This window comes from Ambystoma mexicanum, chromosome 12, assembly GCF_040938575.1.
Source record: "Ambystoma mexicanum isolate Mex_15411 chromosome 12, UKY_AmexF1_1, whole genome shotgun sequence".
In the NCBI taxonomy this organism is placed as follows: Eukaryota; Metazoa; Chordata; class Amphibia; order Caudata; family Ambystomatidae; genus Ambystoma; species Ambystoma mexicanum.
This window is the reverse complement of record NC_090936.1, coordinates 595220805-595248315: the sequence shown is the minus strand read 5'-3', so window position 1 is coordinate 595248315 and position 27511 is coordinate 595220805. Positions and strand designations below refer to the sequence as shown.

At 45.2% G+C, this 27511-nt stretch overlaps 1 protein-coding gene across 2 annotated transcripts in view; it reads left to right on the top strand.

Annotated features, from left to right (window-relative positions):
* Nucleotides 1-27511, top strand: part of PITPNM1 (phosphatidylinositol transfer protein membrane associated 1) — an 875847-nt gene that overhangs the window by 664599 nt on the left and 183737 nt on the right. For both annotated transcript variants that reach the window (XM_069628971.1, XM_069628972.1), the window contains exons 15-17: nucleotides 9013-9183; nucleotides 11125-11286; nucleotides 26533-26681. In XM_069628971.1, coding sequence (XP_069485072.1) covers nucleotides 9013-9183; nucleotides 11125-11286; nucleotides 26533-26681 — 482 coding nt within the window. The remainder of the gene's footprint in view (nucleotides 1-9012; nucleotides 9184-11124; nucleotides 11287-26532; nucleotides 26682-27511) is intronic.

Genomic DNA, 27511 nt, shown 5'->3' with positions numbered 1-27511 from the left:
TCTTTGTTCCTTATGCAATATCTTTAAGTTTTGTTTTCTTTCTCCTATGTAGCTCAGGATTGCTCTGGATGCAATTGTCCAGTTGACTTCCTCTCCACGCTTGATTCACTCACAAAAGACTTCAATCAATTGTAGAGTGCTGGTCAAGCTGGACACACTCTACCATTTACTACCTTTCCCCCCTTGACGTAATTCACACCTTAGCCACACACATGATCAACCCACTACTCTTGCTTCTACATCCAGTTCTCTTTCCTCCATATTCGTGAGATATTCTAGCCTTTGGGGATGGGACTAGAGAATGGTGAGAAGCAGCATATTTGGGCATAGGGCACATGAACGACCATGCCCAGGAGTGGCACATCCCTGGTGGTTTGCTCCTGGGTGCAGCCACCAGTGCTTTTGTCTGCACAGATAGGGGCAGGAGATTTGGAGATGCTGCACATTTTCTTTGCTTTTTATGCCCCTTACTCGTTGAAGACGTGTGTTTTGAGATCAGCCATTTGTCCTTATGGGCCCATGCCGTTTCCCACAACCAAGAGCACTCTCTTCAAAGTACAATGTTGACAGTCTTTCTGCTGGAGTGATTTATTCTATCCTAAGCCTTCAGAATCTTTATCAGCAAGAAGGCTTCTCTGTAAGGGGACATGCTTCCTGTGTGTCCTCGATCTGGGAGGGCAGCAATCTTACTGCCCTCTAATTAAGACTTCTCCCAGGGGCTGCACAGGCCTAGAGAAGTATGGTTGGCCAGGGTCTCTCCAGAGCAAATTCCTCCACCCACCCCACATTAGCTTATGCTTAATATTGGGAAAACAGGACAGGCGATAAGTATGGCTGATAGCATGATCTAAAGCCCAGAAGAAAGAGACAGCCCTCAACAGCACTGGAGAAAACACTGGTCACACAGGAAGAACAGGTCCCTGTTGATTAGTCTATGCTCTCATCAGAGGAGAGCTTACCTGAGAATACAGGCTTATTAGGTCCCCTGAAAATATCATTGTACTCTATATAGATCATTGCATTGATAGTTTAACCTTTTTCAATTTTCCCTCAGCTCTGTACTCGTGGATTATTGCCTTTGGAAGTAGTCGCAATCCTACTGATCAGTGGCTTACATCTTGCCTACTGATCCTATACATTTTTCCAAACTGGAGAAGAATGTCTTCAACAAATTTAACATTGTTCATGATGGTACAAAAGGTGTGGGAGCCCCTCTATTGAGAAAGAACATGGACAAATAGCCTGTTCTATGTAATATATTCCACACAGAAGGGTCTACAACCACGTTTTAACTTGTGAATTGTTTGATAGCTGTAGCCAGCAGATTTTTTTTTCAAAGTACACATAATAGAGGTCATTCCTTATGCGCCTCCAGTTCACCAATTACTACAATGCAGCCAACTGTTGCTCTGCCGGCCACCACCATGGCTCGGCGAGCACCAACTGCGTAGAACAAATTTACCAGCTAAACTTAGTTTGCCATTGGCCTCTAGTCTCTGCCTCTTTTGCACTCATTGGTGGGCCCTCCAAGATGAAACATGTTGACCACCCCGGCTGAGGGTTGTCGGATCCTTCCATTTCCTCCAATATGGATAAAGACCACGTTGAAGAGGATGTGCCTTCTAACATTAGATTAGTGCCTCCTAATTATAGATTATTGAATTTATAATAATAAATATAAGGCAGAGATATGTACGATTCTGGAGTTCAACACGAACCTGCCTTTAAAAAAGTTGAAAATGGTAATGTCTTCTCAGATTCTGATGGCTTTGGAGGAGGGGGACTAGCTTTATGCAGCAGACCTTTTTGATGCCTTTTATGCCTATCTGGATTTGGCCACCCCATCTCCTATTCCTCCTGTTTGTGACCAACTAGGGCTATTTTCACTCCAAGGTATTACCATTCTGACTCAGTTTAGAACCCAGAGTCTTCACAAAAGCCTGCAGTGAGTCAAAGCCCATCTTCGCCAGTCGGGCGGAAAGGTACAAATTTACCCTTAACTGGATGACTGGCTCATTTAGGCCATTGATGGCATCTCATTCATTTAATAAAACACTGAAATTGGTGTACTCCTTGGGGTGATCAGTCAGTTGGAGAAAAAACAACTCTTACCCGTACGCAGACATTGAAATACATAAGGATCCTGTGGCACTTCAGCCATGGTGTGAGTGCCCCTGCCATCCTCCCCCCTGCCCCCTTCAAGAGAGGATTCAAGACATCTTGAGCTTAGGATCAGGTTTGAATCTGGCAAACATAGTTCCAGCTATCGATTTGCTGAGGCTTCTTGGGCTCTTATCTTCCTGTGTAATGATGGTTCCCTATGCCAGATTGTACAATAAGATTACACAGAGACACCTTCTGACCAACTGGGATCAAGAGACTCAATCCAAATCAGACTCAATCTTGGTAGGGCTGTGAAGAAGGAAATCCTGTTGGGGCTTTAGGTATGCCATTTGAGGATGCGGACCCCCTTCTCTGAGGAGGATCCCAGGATCACTAATTCAAAGGACTGATATCTGATTGGTGGGGTGTGATGATGTCACATGCTGAGCTGAGTGGTGGGAATGTGGTGAACTTGGGGCAGAGTGCCACTAAACGCTTCGCGAAGTAGATCCTGGTGAAGGCATATGGGAGAAACCCCATCCCCCCCGTCCATCACCATCCTTAACATAGCAGTAAACCATAACTTTTCAAAAGGTCCAGCCTTAGTGTTTTCAGGAATTCTTATGGGAAAAGTGATATTCAGGATTCAATGAAGAAATAGTTAGCCTAAAGAGTGGTCTTTGCGGATTAAATTGATCCACTGTTTTCCTAGGGGACCTGAATCGATGAAGAGGTAAACCCCCGGACAAGGAAGCTTTAGACCTAGAGAGGTGCCTCATTCTCAACTACACCGTTCTCAACAACTAACCCACCTCGGACAAAAACGACATATTCGATTGGGTGGTGTCCCAAAACTTGGACACCGTCATTGATAACACAGTGCCCTGTGCCTGGTCTGATCATTAATGCATAGACTTCCACATTCTCCTACAGAGCCCACCACCACGGACTCCCAATAACCCCCAAAAAGTACTAAGGAGGAACTACAATAAGATCCCCCCCTGCTGATTTCAGCACTAGTGCACCGAGTCTCATTGCCCAAACTTCAGACAATGACTTGTGTGACGCATTAGTATCTGCTTTTGCATCCAAATTTCAGGAGTTGGTGGTTAGATTGGCTCCCATTAGATCCAAATTGGTCAGAAAGAACTCAGGCCACCGGAAAGGATTCACACCATCCCTTAAAATCCTTAAGAAGGACAAATGGAAGCTGGAGGACATCTGGTTAAAATCTTCCACCGTAGAAGATAAAAATAACTGGAAGGCAGCAGAAAGAATTTACAAGTTAAACATCTTAAACCCTAAGAAAGACTTCTATAACAATCAAATAGCGCACAAAACTCCACAGGGAAACTCTTTGAAATTCTTAGATCCCTCGAAAGGCCAAAGGCTTTGGCCATCACCTTCCAGCCCACGGCAGCCGACTGTGCATAAGTGCAAAACGCATTTGAAGCCATAATGTTCAAAGCCTGAGAAAAAATCAGTCAAGCCCTGTCCCATTCGGACTCAATGGCAGGATTCCAAACAAACCATATTGAACTAGAGGAGATATTTGCTTTTACCCGAGTTACTAACTTAGATATGAGAGTTTTGTTGACTACAATTCAACCAACCTCATGCGCCGAAACCTTCCCGGCCCTCCCCCCACAGGATCATATTGGAACACCAAGAACTGTTTGTTCCGTTCTTTACCCTCATGGCCAACGCCTCTTTCAGAGACAGGTATGGCTTTTTTTTTTTTTTTTATATAGGCTTTTTTTTTTTATATAGCGCTACAAACCCTCAGGTATCTGAGCGCTGCTTATTATTACCCACGGTGTGTGGTGCTCATTTATCGACCTCGGAAGGATGAAAGGCTGAGTTTGGCCCCGCCGGGATTCGAACCTGCGTTAACAGGCTCTGCACGGGTGTCAAAGCGGGCGCTCTACTCGCTGTGCCACTTGACCGGCATATCCCCAGATGTATTAAAATCGTGACAGTCACCCCATTGCTAAAAAAAACAGATTTGGACATGAAAGATCGAAGCAACCTAACACCAATCACAAATTGACACTTTCTGTTGAAAAGCCTTGGCATGTGTGCTACAGGACAGATTTCAGTCAAGCCCATAGCACGGAGGCTGCTTTATCGACTTGCAGACCCACAAGTTGATGATAACGGATGAAGGAAAAGCTGGTGTGCTCATGTTTCTTGACTTGTCTGCTGCTTTTGATTTGCTGGACCACAACAAGCTACTGCAAGCTCTCAAACAGGCAGGAAATTGTCAACCGAATGTCCAAAATCCACTAGGGCGTGGGGCTTTCTCGTCCATAGCTCTGATTAGTTGCGGAGTTCCACAGGGTGCCAGTCTGTGACCTGTGCTCTTTAATTCATATCTGCAACCTCTTTGTGCTCTTTAGGAGGGCACAGGCACGGTCTTTACTAACTACGCTGATGACACTCAGCTAGTCCTAGAGCTGAGTGGCAACTACTCTCAGGACTCCAGTAAAATCTCAGGCGTTTACAACATCATTGAGGCATGGATGATCATGAATTGGATGTGCCTAAACAGCAGTAAAAACCACACTCCTTATTTACACCTCCTGGCAGGCTCTCACTAAACTGAGCACAGACTTCACCACCTTTACTATTAAGAACAATGCTATTCCAGTCCTAGGCAGAGTAAAAACCTTAGGCATCTCTTTGTAATCCTCAATGAGCGCCGAAGCCCATGTCAATGTAATAAACAAAAATTGTGAGTATCATCTACACCTGCTTAGACACATCAGGCCTCTGATCAGCGAAGAGAACTGCCCGAGCCACTATACTCTCAAGGCTGGATTACGGCAATGCGCTCCTAATAGAGACAAATACTGCTTGTCTGGCTAAATGTCAGACAATCCAGAACAGTGCTGGGTGCATCATTAAAAACATACCGAGGGGAGGACACATCTCGGCCAGTAGAAGGGATCTACACTGGCTGAAGATGGAAGACTGGATTGCCTTCAAAGCTGGTACACTGCTGCCTCTTTGGCACAGCTCCCCTTTACCTGAAAACACTAATCTGTCCATATGTCCCTGGCAGATCACTGCGTTCAGAAAGCCAGGGCCAGATCAACAGCATTACCCACAAACCAGTGCTTTAAATGTCTGCTTTTGCAGACCCTACACTTGCATGCAGCATTCCACAAAGCTGGAGAGCAGAGACCCTGTTTTAGGGCGTCTGTAGCTTGACCTTAGCTTGCACACAAGTATGCAAGCCTCTGTGGTGCATCCCTGCTTGTGAACTAGATCAGAATGTTTTGAAGATGCTGGCATTCATGAAGGGTCAGCCCCGGACTTGTGCTATTATGCACAAATAAAGGGATGCAGCTGTGAAATATGTAATCACAGTATTGAAGAGCCAATCAGCGTGCTGGCCAGAGTGTAATCCCCATCTGGAAATCATTAAACAATTAAGCAATCAACAGGCCACCCCCTCTCCTACAAAAGGGAGAAAGTGATTGTGGGTAGTATGGGTGTCAAGAGTTGGAAGTGGTTGTTTAGAGTAAGTTGGAGTGTCCAGGAGCAGTGAGGTGGAGGAGATGAAGAGAGGGAGGGAGGGTCTGAGTGAGGAGTGGGATGCAGAAGGCAATAGAAGCACTGAGGAGAGGAGGAAGAAAAGTAGCGTTGAGAGGAGAAGAGAACATCAAGTAGAAAGGAAGAAGGGTTAAAGAGGGGTTGAAAGTAGGAGGGGGTAAGGAGCAGAGGGAGAGAGAATGAATTGCATCACACGGAGGAGGAAATGAGGACAAAAGAGCAGAGTTGAAAGGAGGAGGAAAGTAAGAGCATCACAAGCAAAGGATAGCATGAGAGGAGGAAGAGAGAAATATCACAAGGGGGAAACCGAGGCAAAAGGATAGTTGAGTGGAACAACGGAGCAATTGACAGGAGATTTAAGAGACAGAGAGGAGGGGTAGAAATGACCACCCAGAGGAGGAGAGGAAGTTGAGGAACAGAAGTGGAGAAGAAAGAGGCTGCTTAACAAGTTGTGGTGGAACGTTGATGAGGAAAGAAGGGGAGATGACAAGGAGGAACAAAATGGAGGAATTTAGGGAGATGAAGAAAGGATTGGGAAAGAGATGGTTTCCCAGAGAGCTGAACATATACAGAGACTTCTGAGCTAGTGAAGGAAGCTAGATCAAAATAGTCTCCAGCAACCCAAGATGTGGCATTTTTAGCAACACAAGTACCCCAAGTGATCCTAGCCAGGATCCTAAAGAGTCAGACAGTGAGCCTGTCCTTATCATGCAATTCCCAAGAGTGGTAGTGCCAAGGTATCTTGAATGTCAGGACGGAAATCTTGAGAAGGATTTTGCAAGTCTCTCACTTGTGGGATGTTTACTCGAGGGTTCCGGACAAGATGTTCACCAAATGGGGAACCTGCTTTCTGGATCTCTTCACCATTCAGAAATCCTAGCCGCATCAACTGTATGCATCGTGCATGGGACAAGAAATATACTCCCTAGGAGATACGTTTCTACTTTCATGGAATGCCCAATTGCTCTTTATCCTCAACTGCCTTGTAACTCAATTGTCCAGAAACAAATGATATAGGAAGTTCAGACTGATTCTAGTGGCCTTTAGGTGCCTCAGAGAATAGGGTGTTCGGATCTTCTGTAGCACCTACTGTAGGAGCACAAGTTGCACCCCACCCCCCGAAAGGGACTGACAGACCAGGCTGGTTCATCACCCATCCCCTCAGTCCATATGCTTAGTTCCTGGTTCCTGAGGAACTGAATTTTGACAACTTGAAACTGTCAGAGAATAATTGGATGATCATAAAGCAGCTAGAAAGGATACAACAAGGAGTCAATCTAGCAGTATATGGACACAATAACTGCCACTAGTGTGATGATGGGGGATGAATCCTCTCAAGAGCTTGCTAGACCATATCCACCCCTTCAAATTAGATGTATCTCATTCATGGATCACTTTGAATTCATACAGGACTTCAATCTCAGCCCTGTGTGCATTTTCCTTGTGGTGCCGGCAGACCTTTTAATTACCCAGTGGTTAATAGCCACATCAATTGATTTAAGCAACTCTATCCACAAATAAGCTCTACTCCAAGCATGGGAACTCAACATAGTTCTTTCTGCCCTGGATCACAAGCTATCCAAATCCATGGCCTCAAGTGGTGCCAGAAGTGCTTCTTATGGAAGCTACCTTTTTGGAGTAATTGTTGGTCCATCAGAAGTTTTGAGACTCTTTGCCTTGTTTTTCACAAGGCTATGGTGGTTCACCACACACAGTACAATGTACCCCCAAACTGTTCTTAGCAGAATGATCTTTGCACAATCTGTATATTTGTACGGCTGTCTGGAATGTTCCATGGAATAGCGAGAATCCAAACATCTGTCATCTATGGGGGTCTTTCCCGGTAACGAATGCAGCTAATTCGATAATTGTTTGCTGGCTTGTCTCGTGTATTTTTGAGGGCTACGCACTAAGAAAATTATTGACACCCAAGGGTTTGCATGCTCACTTGGCGACAGCCAGAGCGGCATCAGTGGCTTATCAACATCATGTACCATTAGGGGACATCTGTAAGGCAATTATGTGAGCCATGTCTGTAAGCAGTGCTTTATGGACTCTAACTCTAGAGCTGATGTCATATTTGAAGAGGAGGATCTCTTAAATATTTTCATTTTAGGATTTGCATTACTGTTCGGCATTACAAAATAAAGGTGCCCATTCTTCGAGTTTAAGGATGTTTTGTAATTTCTCGCAATTATGGAGGGAAGGGAGGGGGATTGACCTTGAAGTAAGTTGGTTTACTCATCTTAGTGACTATTGTGTTCCTAGTCCCCAATCCCTTGCTCTCCATTCAACCCTACTTACCATCTGCCCGATAAAATGCCCATATGGAAAACGCTAATAAAGGACTAGCAGGCATGGGAGTTAATGGTAGGTGCTACTCGTATCGTGGTCAAACATGCACCCTAGCCCCATGTATGTGTTTATCAACGGAGAATGCATCAGGCCCATCCCCGATGAATGAAATGGCCCACAACTGTGGAGAATAGGGGACCAACACTAGGAGTAGACTAGTTCCTATCACCGCCGTTCAACCAACCTGTGATTTAGCTCCCGCACCCTCCTTTCTCCATTGCATTGAAACACACTATCACTAAAACTGAGGACATTGACTTCCTGCCCAAATTCAAAGGATTACCTAAGGACAACCTTCTCCAATAGGAGGCCCTCACCATTATACTTTCCTCGCAACAAGTACCCTTCATGTTTTAAGTACAGGACTTCAATGATTTCTATGTAAATTAGGCAAAATAGATACTTCCTGAACGCTTAGAGTTCAGAGCATGAGTAGTTCCAAATTAGAGAGTAAACCGTCATTCCCAGAATTGATTTGTAAAATTTTAGTCCATAATGTTACTCTGCGCTTCACGTACTGTTTCCAATATTCGCGCATCCTAATGCCCGGCACTTTCTCTGACTGTTTCCTGCAAATAGCTTATTTTTATGTAAGGTAACTAAGGTGTGTGTGATTGTGTTAGCGAGATTGTGATTTCTTGGGGGGGATGCTTGACTAGACAATACTTAAAGCACAATAAATGGGCCACCAGTAGTATAAGCTTCCATGGATTTTCAGATTTCCATATGAGGCAGGCAAAAAGCATGTGGGAAGCGGAGATCATATCTTGCTCACAGTGACCAACTGCTGTCTCTCCTCCAATCAAATCCTTGCACCAGATAATCGTTCTCTGCCTTCTCTTCTATTGATGTTAACTGAGGCAGATCCTCTGTTGGGGTGACCAAATATCAGAAAAAATTAAGATTTTCACATTGTACCGCTTGTTGGTCTAGAAGCCAATCATGATTGTGTGCCAAAATGGCTTGGCCCTCACATCTCACCTTCTTCCTGTACAGTGTCTCAGATGCGCCCAGCCTGTGAACAGATCTACAACCTTTTTCACTCTGCTGACCCCTGTGCATCTCGCTTGGAGCCCCTGCTGGCCAAGAAGTTCCACGCCATCTCGCCCTTTGTGGTACCTCGGTACCAGAAGTTCCCTTTGGGTGATGGCAATTCTGGACTGCTTGGTAAGTTTGATGATAATGACGGCTGTCAAGAACTCTGGTACTTTGAGAAATAAGTGTGTGTGTGTGTGTGGCTTAAAGTGGTGAAGCCTATAAGGGGAAAAGTACCACCTATTACAAAGCTTAATCTGACACTCTTTGTATGTAGTACATCGACCCACTCTGTGGTTCGGTTCCCATATTCTGTGCCAAGACTCTTCACTTATTTGGACTCCTAAGTCCCGCTCCCAACACAGCAAATATGGCAAACGCTCTGAGGGATCATATGGGTCAAGTAGGTTGTAAAGCCCTGAGATTCTTTTATGGAACGCCCCCATAACTATGTGAGCTCCAAGGCATTGAGGTCTCTGGTACCCATTTGTTTTGTTGTGAGGTGACTCACACAGGTTTGCCTTCCTGAAGTGAAAACTTTTGTTTGCATTCTTCAAAAGTGAGTGGAGACCCTTCCTTGTAAAGCTAGCTAAATTCCCAACAACCCCCTCGAATCCAAGCAGAGAATGCTGATGTCTGCATGCCAGGGGAGAATTTGGGATTGCCAACTATCGGCGAGAGGGGACCCAGACCCAGGGGAGTTCCCACCTTTTGGTTGCCTTGTTCCAGCATGAGAGTGTTGTCCGTCGAGGACAGGAGAGATTGCCTGTGCAGGCCCTGGGTGTGTTTAATGAATGGAAATTGCTGTAATGGAACTCAGGACTCAGATTGTTCTATTTGTGTCCAAATGGAGGAATCTCTAGCTTGTGTCCACAAAAAAGTGTATGCAAGTTGTGAGGCTATATAATAGCGACAAACGTCTGGGAGTAATACCTTTATTGCTATGGTAACATTTTTGGGAGGAGGGCCTTTTCACCGTCTTAACCTGCCCCAACCACAAGATTGTCTGCTTATCTCAGCGCTTGAGGTCTGATTCAGCAATAGCGAAGAGGGGGCACTGGGGGAGGTAGTTGGTACTATAAGGTGCTTTCATTTTATTCCAAATTCTGACCCCCAGGTAATCAATCCAATCGCCTTTCCTTTAACAGGGCAGCTCTCTGCTAGCCTACTATGGTTCTCTGATGGTATCACCAAAGTAAGCCTTTGAGATTTGGTACAATTGATTTTAAATCCAGAGAGCAGTTAAAAATCTCCCAGTTCAACCATCAGGACCCTAGCCGAGGTTCCCATGTTGGATATCATAACCTGAACGTCATCGGCATACAAGGAAATGTTATGCTCCTGCCGCTGACATGGAATGCCCCTGATGTCCTGGTTGTTGAAAACTTAATTCGCCAAGGGCTCCATAGAGAGGGCAATGAGGAGAGGGAACAGTGGGTATCCCCGCCTTGTGCCTCTTGCTACCTTAAACCAGGGGGGTTGAATTCCCATTAAGTAACACTCGGGTAGAAGACCAGGAGTAGATGGCCATCAGCGACTTCTGAAAGTCTGGGACCTACACCTGCTCGTAAAAGAACCACTCCCAAGTAAGACCAGTCCAGACAGTGAAAGGCCTTATGGGCATCGATGGCTAGAAAACCAACCTTAAGGGATGGCTTTTCCACCATTTTCTCCAGATTAAGGGTCTTTCTAATGTTATCATGGGTACACCTGCGGGCTACAAAACCCATCTGGTACCTTTGAATAGATTTTAGCATCATTAATAATAAGGGAAATTGCCCGATATGTATCGAACAGCACAGTATCTTTGACAGGACCCTATTTCTATAGATTGGCCGGCAGGAAGGGGAGGGTGTGTGTAGGACTAAATGAACATATTAATTCATTACAATTTGCATACCAATTAAGGTAGTTGTTCACCCAATTGGCGAAGCATCATGTTTAGTGGTGAAGTGTGCAGATGTGTCCATATGAATGTGTGCATATTGGGGGGGGGGGATAAATATATATTTACCTACCAATAGATAATTGATTTTCAATGTCTTCTTTTCTTAATCATCATCTAACCCCCAGAGGACACCCTTCAGATGCACTCTTTACTTTTTATGGAGGACCTGGACATTGCTGTGCCGACAACGCCTACAGGCGCATTTAGCGGCTTCTGGAAATCTAATGAGCTGAGCATATCTTGCGAGGGTGGAGGACCCGTGGACAACGTGAGCGAGGTGGTGAAAAGTGAGTAATTTCAGTGCTTTGCCAGAACCTCTGACCAGGAAAATACATGCCCCCACTCTGTTGCCAGCCATAGCTCTGCAGGCTTCCACATTATTACACCGTTTGCAAATGACACACTAATTTCCTCCTTCTGATTTCTCACTCTGTGGCAGATGGCCTTCTCAAATTATAGAATGTGTGGTTCTTTTGCAGCTGTTCAGTCCTGTTGCAGTAAGCAAAAAACTATTTTAGTGTGTTTTTACCAGTTAATTGCCTCTATTGCTTCCTCTTTCATAATAATAATAATAAAGGACCAGACTTCACTTTCCTTGATGTGCCAACACTTCACCTTCCTCACTTTAGGATATTCAACTTCTCTTGCAGCAATCTTGGGAACACCAGGCCTCATTAAGAGTGTGGTGGCCTGGAGAAACAAGGGTGCTGGTAAGCTCACCGGCACCCTTGTTTCCGGGCCGGAACACTACGAGTCTGCCTGCCGGGCGCTTCGGCCCTGGTAGGCAGAGTCATCATGGCAGCACCGGCACCGTTATTAACGGTGCCAGTGCTTCCGTCTCCCCACTCCCATGGAGTCCTATGGGACTCCACAAGAATGGGGAGTTACCGAATCTGCCGCCTGACTTCCCGCTCCACTGGGACTTGTAATGTCCCAGTGGCACTGGGAAATCAGGCAGCAGATTCAGGGTTACCGCCGACCTCGGAATGAGGACCACTGTCTTCAGTTACCATAATGCAACACATCACCTTCACACCTCGAATGGCTCTGTTCCAGAGGTTTAGGAACATGGATCACAATTCCCACAAGGCACTTGTCCTAAATTTTCCTCACATCAGGATTCATCACACCATCTTCAGAGTTATTGGGATTGTGGACTTTTCCCCCATAATTAAGCCCTCATCTTGCCTTATTTCAGGTTTCCCATTCATTACCTTAGATGTATGGCGACTATGGACTTCAGTTCACACATTGCCCCAGTCTGCCAACTTCCTCACTTCAACATTCGAGAAACTGGAACCTAGCCTTACACCCCACAGTGCAATAGCCTGTCGCTTTATCCCCTTCAGGATTCTCAACCTCTCCTTCACAGATACCCAGAATGCTGACTTCAACTTACAGCATGCAGCAATAATGCACTTTCTTAGATGGGAGTTCTGATTTCAATTGGATCAGGTTCTCCGCAGTCGTCATCTCACAGCCCCTGACTTTACTTTCATGCCTGCCATTTTGTCTCCATCTTCAGACCAGAGTGTGTCTGGAGTGGACTCTTTCATTCTGCTCACCCGAATTCTGAATACTGCCTGGACTGACCTGCATCTGTGTTCTCCAAGGGTTTCTCTACTCTGGCCCCATCTCATTATGTTCTTCTCCTGGCTCTCTTCTCTCACCTATGCTGTGATTTTGCATTTAGGAGCTCTGTTGGGCCCACACTATAGCCCTTCCTGTTTCCTTTTGGGATGCGTTTTTTGATATGCTCTACAATGGGTTTGATTGTCCACCCCATCTCTACGGCTGACCTCATTATCAGACATTGGAGAGCGTCCACCCTCATTCGTTGCACTTCAAACGTCATATTCCATTGGTGGCCTTCTTAGCATCCAGTTCAGCACCACTATGCATCTCTCGAGCGCCTCTCCTTCCTACCGACCAGCACCTACATTCAACCCTTTTCATCCTTGTGTGGTGCTGGGATTCAGATCACATTGGTTTAAAGACGGAAGAAAGACTCTGCTTAATTATATTGTTTCATTGGCTCGCAGGGTGCTTTGTCACGCTACCAGAGTTCTGCAACCTTTGGCTTGTCAAATGTTTTGCACTTCAACTACCATTAGCAACTTTCAGCTCAGTCAATAATGAGGAATCTTGGGCGTAATAGTTCAAAACCTCTGGAGAGCAGCAGCAGGATGCAGGACCCTGCACTAGAACCTGTACTTCCTCAATGCCATACATTTCTTGAAGCAGCAAACATGGTTGCAGTTCCTTACTTTCATCTCTATCCAACATTAGATCTTCCATTTTTATTCACGTTCTAGAATAGTTTCTGTTTTCCCCTTGGGAGTCATTGGTACAATATTTATATATATATAATCTAAATTTCCCAAAATTCCTGGATGAAATTTTAAAAATAAAATGTCTGTCATAGGCATCTCCAAACTGGAAATTGTAAGGCAAATTGCTCAAACGATTCAAACGTTTCTTAAGCAAAGAAGAAAATCTGTTTTGAGACTACTCTCATTCAATTTCCCATAGAGCAAAAAGGTGCTTCCATTGAACACACACCCTGCAAAAACCGCTGCATGGATTTGCATCAATTAAGAACCAACTTGGGCACAAAGCATTGCAGATATTCCTTTTGTTGGTTTGGCATAAAACCGTCCAGTAGTTTCCAGAAGTGCATCTTTGTATTATCTTCTTAGATGACACTTAAAGAGCATCGGAATTGTGTGTAGTCATCGTGTAACTCCAGGAAGCAGTTCAATGAGTTTGTTGCATCTTACTTAGTCTTGCTTTGAAATTCTACAAAGGCCATCCTGTATGTATACATTCAATAAAACCACAAAAAAGAGTAAGTTGGATCTGGGTCTAATCAACCACTTGTACTCCCTTCAAATAAAAAATAGGCAAATACTCCCAAAAAGAAAATTGGGGAGTAAAATTACTCCCAACAAAAAATAGCAAACCAGCAAATAGTAGCTTGTCCCCCTGCTTTCACCCACACAGATCCATGGATATGTTTGGCCCAGTAGTACACATTGTACCACCGGAAGAAACTATTATTATTACTGCCTGATCCAAAGAGGTAAACATGTCTTTTTTAATGTGCATAAATAAGTGAAAATAAATGTTTATTACAAAACCTGTTTTACAGTTAAAACATAATTTTCCCCACTTATAAAATACTCCCATTGGGAATAAGGCTTACTTTTTTACTCCTTAAAAAATCATTTTACTCCTAACTTTTAAAGAAAATAAGGAGTACAATTCCCTCACTTCAACAATTTACCTGGAGCCAGGGTATAAATTATGATTGCAGTCCTCTTAGTGACACACTCATGATGAATCCCTTTGAGGAATTAGTGTAACTTAAATGCAATTCCACACCAATAGCGCTGGGGACGGAGCCTACCCTACAAACAGATCCAGAATTCTCAGACTTTGGTGGCAGGAACTTACTCCACGACCCTGTGAAAGAAAACAAGAGTTGATGGCTGGAAGGTTTAGAATGTATCTTAACCTGTGGCATCACACAGGCAGCCCTCAGACCATTGTTTTTCACCTGCCAAGTCCTTATAGAAAGGGGTGAGACCAAATCCAAATCAGAATTAGTCCCACCCCAAAAGGGGCATTCCAGCCCGAACTGCTTGATCACATCCCTTCTGCACAAGACCACAAGCAAACCCAGAAATGTTTTAGCCTCCTTGACTAAGCCTGATTCGTACTTGGTCTTTTCCCTTCTGTAATGGCTTAGAAGACTGAAGAACGATGGTCTGGAGGGTTGCCCCGAGTTATGCCAGTGGTATGGATTAATTCCACACCTTACAGCCATCACCTTTTTTGTTTGTTTTAGATGACCTTGGAAGGAAAGCCTACACTCAGGCTCCCATGGCAGAAAAGGTCTTATTAGAACAAGCGACTGCATACAAATCATGTTCCTGGGCGAAAGGATTCCACCGTTTTTGCGTCCATAGTAGAATATACAGTGCTTCAACTCTTTTCCAGCAGGAGGGGAATACTTGCCAGGCGGCAAGGGGGTATCAGGTAATATTATCCCCATATATATGGTCGCCGTAAATAATATCGCCGGGAAAAGGTCGCTGCAATATTATATGGGTGACCATAAATAATGTCGCCACAAAAAAACAGCAATTTTTCCGCTATATTTTTGCATGGCGAGATTTTTGTGGCGAGATTATTACATGGAACCGGCAAGCGCCAGGTTAGACACAATTTTCCAATAGTTATTAGAAAAGAGCAGTATATCCCTCAGCAATTGATCCCAGGCAAAGCCTGCAATGGGTCAGCCAAGGTCTTTTCCTACTTCAAAATAAAGACCAATTTAGATAGTTATTCTGCTGATTTTCTCATTTTATATAAGGCCATAATTAGGTGTTTGCACGACTGTCAGGAGTTTTGATACATTTCTCGTAGTCTGTTTATTCCCTGCAAGCCCTAGTTTTGATAGTAGTGTACAGTAACCAGTGCTTAAGTTGAAGGTCGGGAAGTCTGTCTTGTTCAGTTATGGACAGTCTTTTTTACTTTCATGAAAAGATTTAATTGCGCCTCCTGAGAAGATAATCTTACATAAACTGCATCCTTATCTCTCCAATGATCAAATATGGAGCCGAATAACACTGAGGTCAAACTGGGGTTACAATGGATCAGGGTGAAAGGAGAATGGAAAGAAAGGAGTTTGTATTTTGTCTAGTGCTAGGTGCTCCTAGCACTATTAGCGACACTAGTGATCGAGTCTCGATCCAAAAGAAAACAAGTCAGTTTCTTAATTGGGTAAACAAAGTCATTTATTTGCAAGCCTTCGTGGTCTTTACCACGTCACCACTTCCTTGGGCAGGGATGAAATGAAGCCCTTGAAAAACATTCAACATTACAGCTTAAATAGCCGTTCTGGAATTCCTTTTTCTCCTTCTGTGTCTGTCTGTGTACCTGATTTATAGTTTGCTCAGAGAGGCATGCATGAGATGTGAATGCCCCCTACAAATTACAGTTTTCAGGGGAGGCATGGGTTAGAGGAACTAAAGAGAAGATAAAGAAAAGAAAACACAGCCCACCCTGTTAGACTGCTCTCAGGAAGGCAGGAGGGGATGGGATTGTGTCAGTCATGGAAGGTGCAGTCCAGTTGAAACTCAGTGTGTCAGGCTGGATCACTGGGTGCACAACCATTCACATATCAGGCTTGGGCCTCTGGAAGCCTGATAGGAAGGAGGCCTAAATGGTAATGTTTTAGGCCTTTTACCTCTGCAGCTCAGTGTAACAAGTTTGTGTAAAATACCATATCAGGATTGTGTTATATCACAATCATGAGGAAAAGGTGGGGTCTTACTTGAGACAGAGGCCATCCCAAGTCTTTGGGAAGCTTTTGGGCTAAAGCATTTTGAGGGCTCATGGAGCTGGGCTGGAGAGAGTCTGTCAACGAGCTATTGCCTTAGAGAGGCTGGTTGGGCTGGCGCTGTGATCCCTGCATCTCTATGGTTGGAAAGAGAAAGTGTTTGTTAGTTGAGATAGTGACTCATGAAACCAGGTCGCCCCTGTCAGCATTTAATTGAATTTGTAGGTCTTCCTCGCTTTGTCAGTCCTAAAATGTCCCCAGAGTACAGCAATTTTTAGATAATCAAGGGTATGATTTACTTCCGCGAAATGATCACCAACTACACACTCCTTTGTGTATCCCTTGGCACTAACCGTGCAGGTTCATGCAATTATGTATAGGTTGACCAATTTCCTGTACCTAGTAGCCCCGCCCAAGGAATTTCATGCACATAATCAAGTAAACAATGTTGTTGGATGCACATGTAAAATGCATCATTATTTTGTAATCAAGTCCCATGTGGGATATCTTGATTGTTTTTTTGGAACTGTTATGTGAGGAGGTTAGGCATCTTTTTTGTTTTTGCATGGCATAGGTCCATTTTCTGTGCTATTTGTATGTAGTTTGTTTTTTATCATTCCCTTCAGATTGGCTGGTTGTGTGAAAGCAAGGAGGGACATCTCGATGGAAACTTCTCTGACATTCATCTTGTGGCAGAATGGTTTGTAATTCCTTAGGAATTTTGCATAGGGCTTCCAACTCTGGATTGTATGTGACTACCAGTGGCACCCAGGTTTGGGCCTCTTTTGCTCTGAATTCGAAGGGTTACTCCGGGGGGTTGATGTCGCCCTGTGAATCTGGCTGTCCACAATTCTGTGGTTGTATATACATGGTTTATGAAGTCTGATATGAAAGCTTGTAAGTTTTTTATCGTCGTCCTTGTGTCTGAGCATATTCGGTTATAACTTAACATATATCTAAATGCGCAGCGGCTGTTGTACTTGTCTTTATAAAGGCACAGGGCATGTAGGAACATCGGCATGCTTGGCTGGAAGCTGTCACTCGTCAAATAGCTGGCCCGGTCAGTTGGTTTGCGATATACTATGGTCTCTAGCTGATCATCATTTATTGTTAGGGTGGTGGTGTGAAAATGCACTTTTTAGGAGAGTAGGAAAGTTTGAGATTGATGGTTGAGTGGAAATCATTACATTTTCTGTGGAAGCTTAGGAGTTCCTGTTCCATAGCAGTCCAAATCAGGGGATAACATCAATGTAGCACAGGTATCTCAAAGGTCTCAGTCACAGGTGGCAAGGAAATCTGTGCCTAATTGTACCATGAATGAATTTGCATACTGAGGAGCTATTCGAATAACAATGGCCGTCCTCTTCGCTTGGGGAGAAGTATCAGTGCCAAATGTGACAGTTGAGTCGTGATGAATTTTATGCACTTGGCTATAGTGTCATCAAGTGGGTTATGATCACCAAATCATTGTTACTTACCTCTGACTCCATGTCCATGGTTCCTACTAATGTGCCCCCTCGGAGAGGCCCTATACCATCCAGTTTGTTGAGTAGGTCAGTGGTGTTCTGGTTGTAGCTCGGTGTGTCTCTAACAAGTGGCTTCAAGATGCCCTCGAACCAGTCAGAGGTGTTCTCAGTCAGCGGGCCAGATCCAGAAATGGTTGGGCGTCCAGGGTGGTTTTCTTTGTGCATCTTGGGGAGCATGTGGAAAGTACCAGGTATTCGTTTTATTGGGTACCAGGCCCTGAATGTGTTCCTGAATGCCATCCTGCAGCTTTTTTGTAGTATCTCGTTTCAGAATGTTTTCTGTGCGCCTCCTGCACATAGTAACTGGTGTTCATTTTGGCAACTGCTCCTCCTTTGTCTGCTGGTTTGATTGTTCTACTCTTGTTGTTGTTCCGAGATTTGATGGCCCTCCTTTCTGGAGGTGTCAGGTTGTAGGAGTGTCTAATGCATTGGCGCAGCATGGTGGATGTTGCTATGTCTGAAACTTTCAATATAGCGGTCCAGTTTTGGCTTGCGCCCAATGTCCGGAGTTTAGTTGGAGTTTTGTTTTTGGACTTTGTGTCCCAGTTGTTGACACTTCCATTTCTGTCCTGCTGTTGTCTGGTTTTGTTATAAAAGTATTCCTTCAATCGAAGTGTTCCGAAGCAGGCTTCAACGTCGCTGGACAGTTCTATTTTTTCAATGGGATTAGAAGGGAAGAGTGTGAGCGCACTGGACCGCAACATGTTTTCTGCCTGTGTTGGGGTGTAATCTGAGATGTTGACAGCACAGTCCTGATGTTGGAGCATGACTGTTTCTCCTTTTCTCACATTACCATGTGGTGCTGCATTGTTTCTTGCTCTCTGTCTCAAAGATTCAAGCTTTTATTTTCTTATTGCTTAGAAGAGATTCTTTGAGACTTTATGGAGGCTCATGGTTCGTTCATCCATATAAAATCATTATATAATGTGGGTTCCGTGCCTCTTCGTTGAGGATCATTTTTGAACAATTCAAGCACAATGTTCTTATTCTATTCCTTCAGTACATTCTTCAGTCCCTCAATTTTGAAGCAGTCTATTACTCCCAGGAGACATTTTTCCTTTGAGAGTAGAAACAGTCTTTTCCAACATCTCATTACTAAAGCATTACAAATCAGTCAAACAAATCAGACAAAAACATACCAACGACCACTCTGAATGTACAAATCAGCAGTCCTGAAAGCAAAAAAAGCAAATTACACTTCAATAATCCAACCGTCGAAAAACCCACATAAAGAATTATTCAAAATCAAGTCAATTAAAGCCCAACCTCGTGCAGCACATGCATCGTACCATCACAAGCCCTATGTGACAACATAACAACCAATCTAAGAACGAAAATTGAAGCAATACAACAGACCATCAATGCAAGCCGCCCTACCAAAGACACACTCCAGAAACCAGCGCCCCAACAACCACCACAACACTTAATAGTTTCTGACCTAAACGTGAAGAGACTTTCAACTCATAAAAGACACCAACCTCACTGGATCCCCCAGAGGACGTTTTCTGATGATGCCCGGTGGGCATGGGTCAGTGTGAGAGGAGAGTGCCTCGCAGGCGCCTGAGTGAGGGACAAGGTGGCCCGACACCAAACGCAGCAGCAGCCAGACATCGCCCGAATCGGGCAGAAAATTGTAGAACCCTTGGGAGGGTCCGCTATCTGGTGCTCCCTGCTTCGGAGCGCAGGTCTTTTCCAGGGTGAAAGAGTTTCACCCGACAGGTGGCGAGGCCCAGACCCCAGAGGTGAGAGGGCCCGGGCGCTCATTGTGGCGGCTCTCTCAAGCCCCATGTGACAATCGGGCCGGTGAATGCATGCACCTTCCGGGGGTGGGACTGCCCAACAACACCAGAGCACCTGAGGTAAGGAGGCGCAAAGCACCCAGCAGGGAAGCATCAGGACTAGGGACAACAGGGAAAGAGCCTCGAGGGCAGCCCAGCGCAAGGCGGGGCTCTCACTGTCGTTGAATACTCCCGATCCAACTTTAAATAATAAACAATCACTGGCAATTATAGCAGCCTCCTTTTTTTTTAAACAACTTTATTTAAAAAGGTTGCAATACAGAGTGAAAGTACGGCAGTAAAGCTCACCTTTACAAGTGTATGGATAAATATAGTTCGAGGTAACTCCCTCTCCTTGCACCCATGTCCTCCTCCCTCCCCTGAACCCTTTCAGCAGGCCTGTAGAAACATGTTTGGCAACCACGGCTTGTATGTTTGAGCTGGGGAAGTCCTGGTCGTACTCCAAGACCGGGGCCCAAATGCCTGTGAACTGATGCAGTTTGCCGTCCTTGACCGCTGTGACACTCTCTGCCACCAGAATGTCCCCGATTTTGATCTACCATAGGGACAATAGTGGGCCCTCGGAGGACTTCAAAGTGCGGGCCACTGTAATTTTAGCTGCCAATAGGAGTTGGGTAAGCAGCTTGGCCATAGTCTCCCACCTCGGGTAGACCCCCTGGACCGGGATGGCCAGTAAAATCATCTCCTGACACCTCGGGAGCACAGTGTGGGTGATGGCTTCGATAGAAGCCAGCACTTATCCCTAAATATTTGGAACACTAGGGCAATCCCTCAACATGGGCAGGTAGGTCACTTGCGATCCACAATTTTGCCGGCATTTAGGGTCTAACGAGTTTTGGAAGTGGTGTAACCATACTGGGGGGTAGTACCAGCGAAAGAGCAATTAGAGGGCACACTCCCTGTTCGTTACACATCTCAAAACAGAGTAACTTCTTGTCCAGATGTCCGCCCAAGACTGGTCCACTAGCGGATAGCCCAGGTCTGCCTCCCAGTGGGACATATAGTTTGGTCGAGCAGTCAGCATATCGTTCTGCAAGAGTTTATACACTCTAGAGATGTTTCCCCTGAGCGGACCCTCATGCAAGGTGAGTTCAATGGTACCCGGGTCATGCATTGCCCCTTCTCTAACCATTGGGTGTGTGATCCAGTGACTGAGTTGGGTGTAGGAATATCTATGAGTCTCGGACAATTGAAACCCCTCCTTACAACTCTCAAAGGTTCGAGGCTGGCCGTTCTCAAATAGTTGCGATAAGGTTCATAGCCCTCCATGTGCCCAATTCTTGAAATGTTTGGGTTGCATGCCAGGGGTAAAAGATGGATTGTGAAAAGCTGGAGGATATGGAGCCAAACCCTGTGGAATCACTTTTGTTTTTATCACCCAGTCCCACACTTTCAATATTGTCTTGGTAGAGGAAAGCTTGCCAGGCCAACGTTTCCATACAGCTAGGGGAATATAAGGTAGAGAACAAAGGGAGAGCGGAATCCTAGACTGTTCGATGTCTACCCATTTCGGTGTGCTACAGCGGGTCAGCCATGGTAGGGCTCGTGCTATCTGCGCTGCCACTAATCTTTGCACAGGTGTAGAACCCCCATGTGCCATTTGCCCATCATCACCTGTTTCGGGATCCTCACTTTCTTTCCCCAACAGATGAAGCTTAGCATTTTTCGTTGTAATCGGAGGAGGGATTTCTGCAGAACGTCCAAAGGGAGTGACGAGCGGGCATATAGGAACCGGGGGAAGAGATTCACTTTAGTGGCTTTGAGCCGTCCCATCAGCGAGATCTCTTGGAACGACCACCTCTCCAAGTCAGCTTCCAGTTCTTTAAAGAGGGGTGGGAAATTAGACCCATGCAATTCCCCCAGGAGCGATGAGATGCTGACCCCCAGATAGTCTATGGCTTTCCTACTCCACCTGATTGGGCAAGGGGGCTGAAAGGAGCGAATCTCTTCAGCGGTTAGACCCACCCCCAGAGCTGCAGATTTGCTATAGTTAATTTTGAATCCTGGCAACTGGCCAAAGGAGTTCAGTTCTAAAAGAGTGCCGGATGTTTGTTTGGGTAAGCAGAACATTGTCCGCCTAAAAAGAGAGTTTGTGTTGCTTGTGGCTTATCTTAACCCCTTTGATAGAGGAGAGCACATATCCATTGGGCGAGGGGTTCCATATCCACGGCAAACAATAAAGGAGATAGGGGACAACCCTGTCTTGTGACGCATATGAGCGGGGGCGGGGCTGTGCACCCTAGGTTAAGCTGCACGGTGGTCTTTGGCAATCTGTAATTAGCCAGGACCATCCTTCGGAAAATCGGAATGCCTCAAGTGTGTATAGCATGAAGGCCCAGTCCACTTTATCAAACACTTAAGTTGCGTCCAACGCCAGTAGAGCCAGTTTTTGATGTACCAGAGTTGCCGTTTCCACCAAGTTTAGGGCCCGAGTCGCGAATATTATCCCCAGTCGCTCTGCCCAGCACGAACCCCATTTGGTCCAAGTCAACTATTGCGGGAAGGACTTTAGCTAGTCGAATGGCTTAAGATTACCTCGACCCCGGGAGGCAGCTCACGTCGCCACTTTCCCCAGTTCTTCTCCTCGCGTTCCTCCACCATATCCAGTCGTCGTTAGGAGCCAAGCTGCACGGGTTCGAGCAATTTACACATATTCCCCGGGCTTCTGACAGAGGCTAACAAAGAAGCGTCTGTATTGGTGGTGCTTCAAGCCACGCCCCATCCTCCTTTGAAAAGAAGTGAACGCCAACATGGTCAGACGAGTTGAAAATGCATTTAAAAAAAAATGTTTTCTGGCTAATTATCGCCCCATCCTACTCATGTGACGGGCTGGGCCTTCTTGTCCTCTGTGCACTTCTCACCACCACCCTAAAGTCCCTTTTACAGTTAGTTATATAACGCTTTCGGCAAAGTGCATTACAGAGAACATATTTATATACAATTATCACCCACCCAACCAAATTTGGTACTCATTTATCCACCTCGGGAGGATGAAAATCTGAGTTGTCCTTGCCTGGATTTGAACCTGCGACCTGCAGATCCCACTCCGATCGCATCAGGGAGCGCTGAACCAGCTGAGCTATCTTACCAGCATATTTTATAGCATATTGCAATGTGCAAGCAAATCATACAATCTTGCCGCTATTCCATCAAAATGAATTGCCTGCAAAATATACACCTCTTGCCATCTTTGTGTGCTGGTTTTTCCACTTACCTCTCTTCTGTGTCGGCGTGGATGTTTCAGTGTTTATAAACCGCTCATCTGGGTGGGATGTGCTCGCTCGTGTGCAATAAGCATATTTATATACGCCTGATGCTGTTCTGGGGTGTCCGTAATGCACCATACCTGATTGTCCCAGCGCATAGCAGTGAATGAGACCAATAAAACGAGGGGCTGCTTCCATTTTGGCCCTCTGTTTTCCCCGTTGCTACCTTTGCTGCACTGCCCCTTCCAAAGGCACCCACTATCTCACATACCCTCTCACAGCCACCCTCAAACACACACCCTTTCAAAGGCACCCTCAGACACACACCTTTTCAAAGTTACCCACAAGCTCACACAGCTCTCACAGTCACCCATAAGCTCACACACCCGCACACCTTTAAACATTCATCCTCTTACTGGCACCCTTCATCTCACACACTCTTCCACAGTCACCCATTCTCACTCTTGCAGTCACTCTCTGTCTCTCTCAATCTCTCACACCCACTTACACCCTGGCTCTGGCCACACTGGCTTGCACCCCCTTTCCTGCCTTACTCTGCTGTGGCCTCCAACCAAGTAAGTGGCATGGCAAAGGCGGAGGGCACTGGAGGTTAGACCAGTCATTTTCCTGGAGAAAGCTTTGAGATTTTCTGAAAGCTGAAAGTCTTTAGACATCTACAGTAGAAAGGGGACGTGGCGGTCTTGGCGGTGCTGAGAGAGTGGCTTCGCCTACAATTTCCCAGAGCTGCGAATCTAGGACCCTCATGCATATTAACCCTAACAGTTATAGTTAACCAACCCCACTGAGGTAATGGACAGGGATCTGGGAGCCATGGGGGTGCATGGATAAGCCTGCTTGCAAATGGCATCTCCAGGGGCAGAAGGGAAAACTGAAACATAAGTGAAAATGGGCTGTGACAAAAAACGGAAGAAGCTGCTGGATGGTGGTGGGGTACAGCGGGAGTAAGGCTGGACACTCAATAGGGCCTATAGGTGCCACATTGCGTACAGACATTTCTAAGATGACGTGACAATTGTGGTATTTTCTTCCAGCCCCCCTCCGGTGATGCTACACCTCCTCACAAAATTGTATATTTTGTCAAATGTGCTAGAATTCACGTCAAAAATAGTAGTTCAAAATGCAATCTTATACAGTGTAATGGCCCCCTAATTCTCGAGGTGAGAAGCTGCAATACTATATCTTTTGAGTGATAAAAATGCAACTGTGTTCCGCACAATTTTACATTCTCTGCCGGGATACCCGGAAGCTTCTGAATACATAAATGCCATGTTTTGGGAACCGAGGCCCCCATTCTCCGAGGCGTGCAGTACCCATGACCGTATAGGGCAACCTCTGCATCCTGCTCGCGCTTGTAGGCGCACACTCGATTTACCCAGGGATTCCGGCTAAGGGAAACTCTCAGGGTAGAGCAGGAATACTCCATGTCTTGTGGTACAATGGAACTTTCGGACGTGGTGTTTTCCTGCAGCTATGGGTTATGGCGATGGTTATCCGTAGCAAACCGTATTCTGACAAGGTATGCGTGCGTCGTGGCACCAGTTGTCCAATTCTGCCCAGTCATGGCGGCTCACGTTTGGCACTCCCTGCCTTTGGAGTTGCGACAGGAACCCAATCAGCTCTCATTCCCAAATATCTGAGGACTTTGCTATTCAGCTGAAGGGTGCTTTTGCCATGAGGCTTTCTGAGATGTCTGCATTGTCCGGTCATGGATGTTCGTACAGTGGTGTTGCTGTGCACCCTGATGCCTGTGAGTTTTCAGCACGCTAGAAATAAATACATAAAATAAATAAATAAAAATGCTCACTCTGCAATGCAATGTCTCAAGTGAACTCCCGACTACTGGGAAAAACCAAGGCACTTAAAAGCTTTTATCGTTTCCAGTAAATCCTGACCTCATCAAGTGTTGAGTGCGGCTGGATTTTGGGAAGCAGCCATACCGTTCTGGAGCACATTTGGGATGAAATAAATCCTTTGTGTGAAACGACACATCAGTGTTCAATTCTGTTAAATTATAATCTCTGATCCTTGTGCAAAGAGAGTTTTGATTCAGGACTATCGATCCTTTTTGAGACGAGCAGAGTTCAGTTATGAGGGTTATGTAATTTGTTTGCGTCATTAAACCGTGAGTGTTGTTTTTTTTTCTTTTTCGTTTTTTTTCTTCTTTTTTTTTCTTTCATTTATAGAGCGCACCAGGTCCGAGGGCACCAGGGCGCGTGTTTTAGTTACAGCAAGATAAGACAGGAGCATTACAATTTACAGTTAAAATGCAGTTAGTTTAGGTTACAGTTACAAATATGCGCATATATACATAAAACATTTACATAACTATGCATTTTAAAATGCATTTACAGCAGCATTTTAGGCCTGAATCGCACTTGAGGTCTAAACTGATATTTTACAGCTGTTTATTTGTTTGTTTATTTATTTAGTATGGTGCGCAAAACCCAGAGGTAACAGGGCGCAACAGAGAGCAGGAAGGTACGATTATAATAATAATAATAATAATAATTTGGCATTTATATAGCGCTACGAACTCTCAGGTATCTGAGCGCTGCTTATTATTACCCACGGTGTGTGGTGCTCATTTATCGACCTTGGAAGGATGAAAGGCTGAGTTTGGCCCCGCCGGGGAACCTGCATTAGCAGACTCTGCACCGATGTCAAAGCGAGTGCTCTACTCGCTGTGAAACTTGACCGCTATATATAAAGCTTAGTACAGGGTAAGGCACAGATAAGTTATAGAGCATAGCATTACATATTTACAAGTATACATATAGTTAATTACATTTGGCAGGTCAGTTAAGGAATGTACATATATACAGTCAGGTTGGCTAGGGTCAGTTGGTGTGAGAGGGTACGGTTCAGTCATGGGGATCATTGGACTGTAACCAGGTGAGGGTGTTTTGCCTAAAGCTGTAGTAGGATTGGTCTGTTCTAATGTTGAGTGGGAGAGCGTTCCAGTGTTGGGCTGCCATGACAGGGAAGCTGCTGCCTCCCATTTTCTTTTGTCTGTATTTGGGTACCTGAAGGCAGTAAGAGTTCATCATTCTGGTGGGGCGGGTGGAGGTTCTTTTTATTATTCTGGCTGCGAGATGGGGGTGGGGGCTGCATTATTTAAGCATTTGAAGGTGAGTGAGGCCGTTTTGAGTGAGATATGGTCACAGATTTTGGGCCATTTGTGTTCTCTTCTTTTGTTGGAGATGTGTCCCTTGGAGGGTAGGTTAATCTTTGTTAATCAAAGCATGTTTGTGTTATAAAAGGGAATCATACCAAAATTTCGAATGCCCAAAATGTCGAATCACAAAATACTGAAATTCGAGATGCCCTTTGTACCACATATATATGTGGGGGGTGTGTGAGGGAGGTGGGGGGCGGTTAAGTAAATAAAAAAGTTTGAGAGGTATGGGCGCTGCGGGATTTGCGGGGGTCTCCCCACATATATATGAAGTAAAAACAGGTCAAAAGAAATCGGTATATTGGGATTTAAAATGATTTGTTCGCAGTATTCACATAGATCTTTATAAACGAACATTAGAGTGTAATATGCCTAGCAGTAGTTGTCATGGCACTTGTGGTGATGGTTGCTGTCAGTTGGGTGGGATAGCAATTACACGTTTTTTTTTCATCCTTGCAGTCCTCGAGAGATGGTGGGGGAAGAAGCGGATCGATTACACTCTCTACTGCCCAAATGCCCTCACGGCCTTCCCCACTGTGACGTTACCTCACGTCTTCCACGCCAGCTACTGGGAGTCCACAGATGTCGTGGCCTTGATCCTCCGGCAGGTACGAAGCCCTTGGGTGGACTTGTGGTACTGGTTGGGAGGGCTTGGAGTACCCCTGTAAGGTTCCAGATTTTTAACAACAGTAGGGGCTGGGGTGCTCTGCTCAATATATTGGCACTCAGAACCAATACAATCGCTAGACTCTTAGTTTAGACACAGCGTTCACTCCTGGTAGCCACCATTAAAATCTAATATTTGGATTGGCGCATTGCTCTCAGCAAATGGGACAAGACTGAGGGACTTGACAGGAAGTGTATTTGATTGGAACAGCTGCAATAATTAAGATGTTGTCATGTTAGGGGCACGACGTCGATGATTTTCCAGGTTAATACCTGTCATTAGGCAATTCCTGATTCAAGAATGGCCTGAAATTGTAGATCTATGTTTGGCGGTTAGGAGTTGACGTCGACTGGCAGTTAGTTCTGTGTCTGGAAACGTTCCTCCTAATATAACCGTGAAACAGCTTGCCCTTTAACAAACTGCTGTGAGGCAGCCTGTCCAGAAAAGGTTTTCTTTTAAGCAGTCCTGCTCTAAAATATCTGCTCTGAAAAAGCCCGCCTCAAAGCAGCCTAAAAAAAAATAGACAACCACTGTAACCTCAGGCAGTGTGCCCTAAAACCAACTGTCCCAAACAAAACGTGTAAAATAAGAGCCCTTCATGAGCAGCCTGCCCTTAAACTGCTTGAATCTCGCTTTTGATATATTTGATTAAATGGCCATTCAAATATTCAAGGAAATCAACAGTTGTTTTCGTGAATTTATTGTGGCCTGCCTGCCATACCTCTGTGCCTCTGTAACATAGTGGCCGTCACATGGGCAACAGTACTCGCA